We start from the raw sequence: 7,824 nt of genomic DNA, 5'->3' as shown, positions 1-7,824 counted from the left end.
ACATACCAATTATTATGATATATTACCTCTGTTTCTAAATATAAGTTATGTTGTAAATTTTATAATTACTAAAAAATTGATAATATAATTAATGTGTTTATTTTATATACAGACTAAAATATTATTTGTATATTTAATAATAATTATTTATATTCAAAGATAAATTAATAGTATTAATTAAAGTTATGATTAAAAAATGATAATAAATATATCTAGAAATTGAAAATATATTTGTAGGTAAAGACAAATTGTTTTATTAATGAAAGACAGATAATATACCTAGTATGTTAGTCTTTCCATGAATTTCATGTTTTAGCCACCAGGTGTCTCTAGCCTGGACAATCCAAGGACTCCTTAGTTTTGACTCAATTTATATATAATAAAAAAAATTAAAATAGATTGAAAAATTAACAAGTTTTAGTACTATTAAAATTAAATTATAAATAATTGAATGACTTATTATTTATGTATCAAACTCTTAATTTAATTAATTTTAATAGATATCATAAATAGTTAATGACATATTATTTATGTATCAAAAATTTTAATTTAATCAATTTTAATAAATATTATAATAATGTATATATGAATAAATTAAAGAAATTTATTGACAAAAAAATTATAATATTAATATACACTGTTTTTAATGTACCGTTGAACTTGTCATGCTTAATTCTGCTTACAAAGCTAATAAAACATCAAAACATCATATTTTCATCGACACATAATACATGATGTTTAAAACTTATACATTCTGTTTTCGCATGAATTTGGTTTTGGTAAATCAACTAAACTTTAATTAACACGTGATGATATAATCTAGACATCTGGGCATGGCTATGTTTGATCTATGGTCAAAGCAAATACTCGTTATTTCTATTTTGAAATTTTGACAATTGATATATCAATATTTTAAACTTTTTTAAAGTGATAAATTGATAAAGTGAATAAATTAATAGTTAATATTATAATTATTTATGAAAAATTATGCCTATACACATAATATCAACTATTTATTTAATGATCAATGATATTATTTATTTTACTTTTTAAAGTGGGTTGTGCAATAATTAAATTTATTTCTATTATTCCTCTTGAAGGTTTGATAATTAGCTATAACTCTACCGAATTTCAAAAGCTTTTGTAAACCATTATCTTACTTTTCTTTTTTTTGCGTCAAAATAAACCTTTTTTATGTTATCTATTTGGCCCACTTCTCTTATAGATGCCTTAGGTACGTCAAACGAACATAACTAAAAATGAGTCCAACACGCCTACACAAACTATATATGTATCAATTATGAATATAATTCCAACTCATTTTATTTTATTGTCCATTTTCCAACTCATTCTTAATCACATATTTTATGATTGACTCGTTTCAAATGAAATTAACACATTTTTTTAATAAAAAAAAGGTATCAATCGAAGAGATAATTATGTTGACTTTTTTTTATAAACAATAAATCATCAAATAGTACATTTTGTATAAACAAAAATATTAGTATTATGGTAGTACACGTGATATTCTAACCTATCACAAAATATTTGCTAAGAATATAATCTATTGAATTTTTACATCAATCATTAAAATGGAAAGATACCCCTTTCCCTTTCATACTACCAAATAAAAAAAAGCATATAATTTTATTCTTGAATTGGGATAAATAATTAAGAGGGGGTATGGTGTTAAGAAATACGATTTCACATGTTCATACACAAACAAGCCCAAACTTTAATCTCATTAATCCACACAAGCAACCTCAACCAATTAATACACACCTCATGTAAGATTCTTTCATCTCCTACGTCAAACCTTGCCAAACCCTTTACCTTATAGACTAAAGAAGAAGAAGTATAGTTACAAAAGCCACTTCATATTATTTCTTAATTCCAACTATAGACCCTAAAACTGTGTATAAAAACTCATTGCTAGACATTGGAAAAAAAAATCCAAGAAGCTTACTTAAAATATTTGTTCATAAAAAACTTTAGCTAACAAAGTTTACAAAATATTAGAGAAAATTTGAGAGTATTAATTAGAAGAATTCAAAGGTGAATAACATGGCGCCGATTGTTAGCAAACTCTATTGTTCGCCGTCGCAGACGGTGCTCGGTGTAAGGAGAAGGCCACATGTGGTGAATGGTGGAGGTTTTGTAGTAACCGATTGTAGTACTCAAAAGGTTGTTTTTAAAGTTCATGGTTGTGGGATTCATGGCAAAAAAGAAGAGTTGATTTTAAGAGATAGGGATGAAGAACCTTTGCTTCTTATGCGTAGAAAGGTATATATGTATTAAGACTTCATTTTAAAGTTCACACTTTAATTCTATATTGTGTGTCTTCTTAAAAAAAAATTATATTGTGACTATGTATTGTTTGTGTAAGGGAACATTAATACTTACAAATAAATATTTTTGTTTCATATATCTATCTACACATGAAATTATGAAAATTTATGCGGGGACACGTTTGTTTTAATTGTTTTTACTATATGAAGGTAGTTTTAGCTCTACACACCACCAAATTATTAAAGATTGATTTGTTATGTTACGTGGTAGGAACTAGGATCAATGTTTCAAAAGTTGTTCCAAACCCTTGTCCAACATGTTGAATTGGGAATCAGCTAGATTTTTATTTTTATTTTTTTCTGTTTGGTTTCATCCAGATTGTACCACAATTTTATTCAATTGAGTTGAACTAAAGTTGAATCGATTTAACGCTTTATTTTGGATTTATATTTTTAACTATTATATATATTTTCCTTTTTAATTTTTTTATTTGTCATTTGATTCAATCTTACGGTTGAATCAATCAATCCAATTGAACTTTGTCTCATTGATTCGATCTTCGATCTAATTTTTAAAATATTGACTAAGATATTTTTTAAATTAAATATTTATTAAAAATAAAAAAAAAAAATATAGGAAGATATACACCCAACTTAATAAAAAAAATAAAGAAAAAATGTAATTTTTTTATTCTTAAATTACCCATATTTTCTAACTCCTGGACAAAAATATCAACTAAGATTGATTAAGATAGTGGTACAAAATTTGCAATATTTTTTGTGTTGCAAATGTTAGTATATTAGATTAGATAATACGATAATATTTTTACTATCAACTCCTTCAACTTTTTTCAGAAAAATTGAATTTGATGTTATTTTGATAATATGCAGGGAGGCATGGTTGAGGTTCTAAGCATTTCAAAGAAGTGGAGAGGTTACAGTGTAGACTATGAAGGAATACAGAAACAGGTTTTCAGCTTAAAAGAGCCTGGAAGTTCATGTTTGGTTAAGAACAAAGGAATTAGAATTTCCATTGAGGATGGAACTGTTGGTAACAAAGGTTGGGATTTTGAGATCAGAGGCTATTTCCCTGATAAGAATTGCAGCATTGTTGACACTAGAGGCAACATAGTAGCACAGGTACCCAATTAATGTTTGTGCTAATTATTATTAGAATCGTTAAAATGGGCTGGCCCAATTGGTCTCATCAATCTTTATTTTAGACCATGATAAAATAAGATAAATTCTTTATTCATCATTTATGTTTTTAAAGGCGTTCAAAGTATTGGTCAAAATACGTTTTTCTTGACCAATCTAAATAAGTATTTTGGAGACTTTTGAAAATATACGAGATAACAAAGAAACTACAAAAAAAAAATTGAATTTTTTTGATTTATTCCATTTGACTCAGTTTTAAAATGAACTGGGTCAGACGGATTCTGTATTTTAAATTGACCTATTTCAAGAAGAAATTAAGTAGTTTAAGCTTTTTTTTTTAGTGTCTTATTTTTTTTCGTTCTCTTGCTCTCTTCATTGTCAAAAAAAAAGTATCCACCTCAATTTTAGATTTGAATTCGAATTTAAAATCTCGCACTAATGAACAAATTTAAACTCTGTTACATCGTTGTGAAGGTTGTTACCTTCAAGAGATTAAAAATTGAAACTCATAGGCCTAAAAACATATACTAAAGCTATATATATATATATATATATATATATATATATATATATATAAAAGCATATATAGTTAAGCCATTTTTTCAAGGGAAAACATGTATTATAAAACTGATCAATAATAATTAAGTTGTTGATTGGTGCAGGTTGGAGTGAATAAAGAAGTAGAGAAATTGATGGAAAGCAAGGATTTGTACCATGTGGTGGTGAAACCAGGGATGGATCAAGCTTTTGTTATTGGAGTCATAGCCACTCTTGACTACATTTATGGAGAATCCACATATTGTTAAATCTTTAGTTGTCAATTGTTAGCAATTTGATATTGATGGGATTATTGCTATGAAATTAAATCTAATGTGTATTTGTTCAATTTTCTCCTACCATCACAATCTTGATGCACCAATAATATGGAAAGAAAATTTGTTTTGTACGTTAAATATTGCTCCTTTTGTTTTGTATATGGGATTTTCATGACTGACAATTAATGATGGGTGTACAAGTTATTTAATTGTTGCCAAAAGCTTATTGTTTGGAATTAATTTCTAATCTCTCTATAATTTGAATTGCAATTGGTGGTGAACGAGTTTTAAGTTTTTCAAATAGAGTACGACATCATTAATGAATGTATTAATGTGACTTTGACATGTATTATTTAAGTCAACAATTATTGATATATATATTTCAATTTTCTAGATATTTATCCAACATTTTATTTTATCTTTATATTTTTTTTATATTATATCATTAAAATATCACTTTACTCTTCTTATCTCTTTTTCTCACAAGATATATATATCTAATGAAGTGTCAGGTAATAATATATTGTACTATTGTTGTATGATTAAGTAGTTTGAATCATGATTGTCTGCGTTAATAAATCCACGCAATTAATTGTTCATGTATATGATATTGAATGTTAATTTTAGATTCAACTATATAAATTTCAAAATAATAAATAATTATATAAGAACTCAATGGTTAATTTTCGATCGGAAAATTAACATGCATTATTGTGTGACGCAGTAAGAAAATCTAAATCCAGTATCGTGTAATTAATACTATATTTTATTTCATAAAAAAATATTACTATGTTTTATAAGAGATTATCTTAGTCTAAGCATTTCCTTTTATGTTTTCCAAAAGTGCATATATACCAGTACTTGTGAATTGTAATCTATGAATGAAAACATCTTTTACTTAAAGGTTCTTCTCTATTTTTTTTTTTATTTATAATTTTACCAAAAGTTTCGCTGCATAAAGATATTAAAGTGATCATATATAATAACAAAATAGTTGGCTGAAATGGTAATGAACTTCAACTTCAATAAAAGAAAAAATGTTTGATAAACGCGAAATTTAAATTTTAGTTGAAACAACTATATTTGATCATATTTAACGTTAGATGGATCAAGTGACCAACCAGTAAAAAGATTAAAATAATAGTTTAAAATTTAACGGTTTAATTATAGTTCAATTAAAGTTTATATAATTAAATAATACCTTTTTACATTTTAATATAATACACTAAATAATATTAAGCAAAAACAACATCAAATCCAAAACTATCTATTTTGATAGATTAATATTTGATATCCATTTGCATCATCCACCCAAAAGATAGTCTAATTAATATGGTCTAGTTTAATATTGACCTAGATAATAAAATTCCCATCAAATATTCGTCTTTTTTGGGCTAGTCAATAACAAAAAGTAGTAGTCACTGTTATATTGGGCTTAGAAACAATACCGGACTTTATGGAAAGTTTTTCATTCCCTATTGTTCGAAAGTTGGCTTTTGTACCCCTCAATTAATTCTGTACCTCTCATTTAAAAATTTTATTTTTAAATGTCTAAACTACCCTTGATAAAACTGTAAAAAGTTAAAAGAATTTTTTTTACCGGAAATTTCATAATGAATGAAATTTCCGGTAGTTATAAATGAATACCGGAAATTTCATTTTTGAAATTTCCGGTAGTTATATATGAATACCGAATATTATTTATAAATTAATTAATAAAATAAATTATATTAATAATAATAATAAAAGTAATAATAATAATAAAGTAAAGTAAATTATATTATTAAAATACATCCTAAAATTTTGCCACAAACAAAACGTGTCCCTAATATTTTGCCACAAACAAAATGTGTCCCTAATATTTTGCCACAAACATTCATCCTAAAATCAAATGGTTGACTAAATGTGCCACAAACAAAACGTGTCCCTAATATTTTGCCACTACCGGAAATTTCAAAAATGAAATTTCCGGTATTCATTTATAACTACCGAAAATTTCAGTCATTCTTCCGGTATTTATTTATAACTGCCGGAAATTTCATTCATTCTAAAATTTCCGGTAAACAACATTTTTTCATTTATAACTACCGGAAATTTCAAAAATGAAATTTCCGGTATTCATTTATAACTACCGAAAATTTCAGTCATTCTTCCGGTATTTATTTATAACTGCCGGAAATTTCATTCATTCTAAAATTTCCGGTAAACAACATTTTTTCATTTATAACTACCGGAAATTTCATTCATTCTGAAATTTCCGGAATTCATTTATAACTACCGGAAATTTCATTCATAATGAAATTTCCGGTAAAAAAAATTCTTTTAAATTTTTACAGTTTTATCAAGGGTAGTTTGGACATTTTAAAATAAATTTTTTAAATGAGGGGTACAGGATTAATTGTGGGGTACAAAAGCCAACTTTCCTATTGTTCTCACAACTTTCAAAAATTCTAAAGTACCTCTTATTGAAAGTTAATATTCGGTCGGTTAATTTATCAGATTTAAGTTTTCGAGTCAGTAATTGAAAGTTAAAATTCGGTCGGTTAATTTATCGAATTTAAGTTTTCGAGTCAATAAGTTACCATATTCACACGTCCGGATAGTTTTTTCATTACGAACACTCATTTTTTTTCATCAACTATTAATCATTAAGAGATAAGTTTTGTTTCTATAGTTATTATTTTATATTTTAGTTTATGTTTATATTGTTGTTTTTTCTTTAATGAATTTGTAGTTAGATATTACTATTTTATGTTGTTTTTGTTTCAATTGAGTTTATGCTTTCTAATTTGATTTTGTTGTTGTGCTCCAAATGCTTGAATGAAAATATTGAAATGTAATATAATCAAAAATGAGACAAACAATATGGTTCATATCACCAATGTTACTCCTACAGTTATGGACTAAAATTCCTCAAGATCCTTCATTGTATTTCTTAAAATTCATTTTGCTTCCTTAAAAGTTTCTCTTAATTTGGTTTTATGTATTTGAAGTTTTTATTTGGAAGGGAACTAACGGGCAGTTTCCTTGTTCATATCCCTAACCAGATAATATGTTTACTCATCTCTTCTGCATATATTCATTCAAGGTTTTGTTTAAGAACTATGCATACTCCATGTGCATTTCTAGGGGATCTGATACTTCAATAATCCTTTAGTTCCAACTATACAATATTTTTATGGATGAACTTAATCTGTATAATTGGTATACATATTCAACGTGACAAATAGTAATAATTTTCCCACGAACTTTTATTTAAATTATTAATTAAAACAAAAAATATTAGCCATTTCGAGTTTTTTTAAATAACCCTTTTTTCAAAAAAAATTACTCAAACATTCCCTTTTGAAATTTATATATCTAAATACCCCCTTTTTTCACTAAGTTATAAGTCACTATTTAGAATGGCGACTTCCTTAAGGAAGTCTACTTTCCAAATGGCGACTTCCCAAAGGATTTAAAAAAAACAAAAAAAAGTTCAATTTTTTTTAATTAACAAAAATAATATATATATATATATATATATATATATATATATATATAATTTATAAAAATACATATAT

At 25.7% G+C, this 7,824-nt stretch overlaps 1 protein-coding gene across 1 annotated transcript; it reads left to right on the top strand.

The window, feature by feature from the left end:
- The first annotated feature begins 1,693 nt into the window (after positions 1 to 1,693).
- On the top strand, positions 1,694 to 4,399 carry LOC101513420 (protein LURP-one-related 6). The gene is made up of 3 exons (XM_004488019.4): positions 1,694 to 2,283; positions 3,180 to 3,428; positions 4,109 to 4,399. Exons 1-3 carry the CDS (start codon positions 2,065 to 2,067, stop codon positions 4,250 to 4,252), a joined length of 612 nt encoding a protein of 203 aa, XP_004488076.1. The 5' UTR covers positions 1,694 to 2,064; the 3' UTR covers positions 4,253 to 4,399.
- Positions 4,400 to 7,824: the final 3,425 nt, after the last annotated feature.

The sequence above is a fragment of the Cicer arietinum genome, chromosome 1 (genome assembly GCF_000331145.2).
Source record: "Cicer arietinum cultivar CDC Frontier isolate Library 1 chromosome 1, Cicar.CDCFrontier_v2.0, whole genome shotgun sequence".
NCBI lineage: Eukaryota > Viridiplantae > Streptophyta > Magnoliopsida > Fabales > Fabaceae > Cicer > Cicer arietinum.
This window is presented reverse-complemented; position numbering and strand designations above follow the sequence as displayed.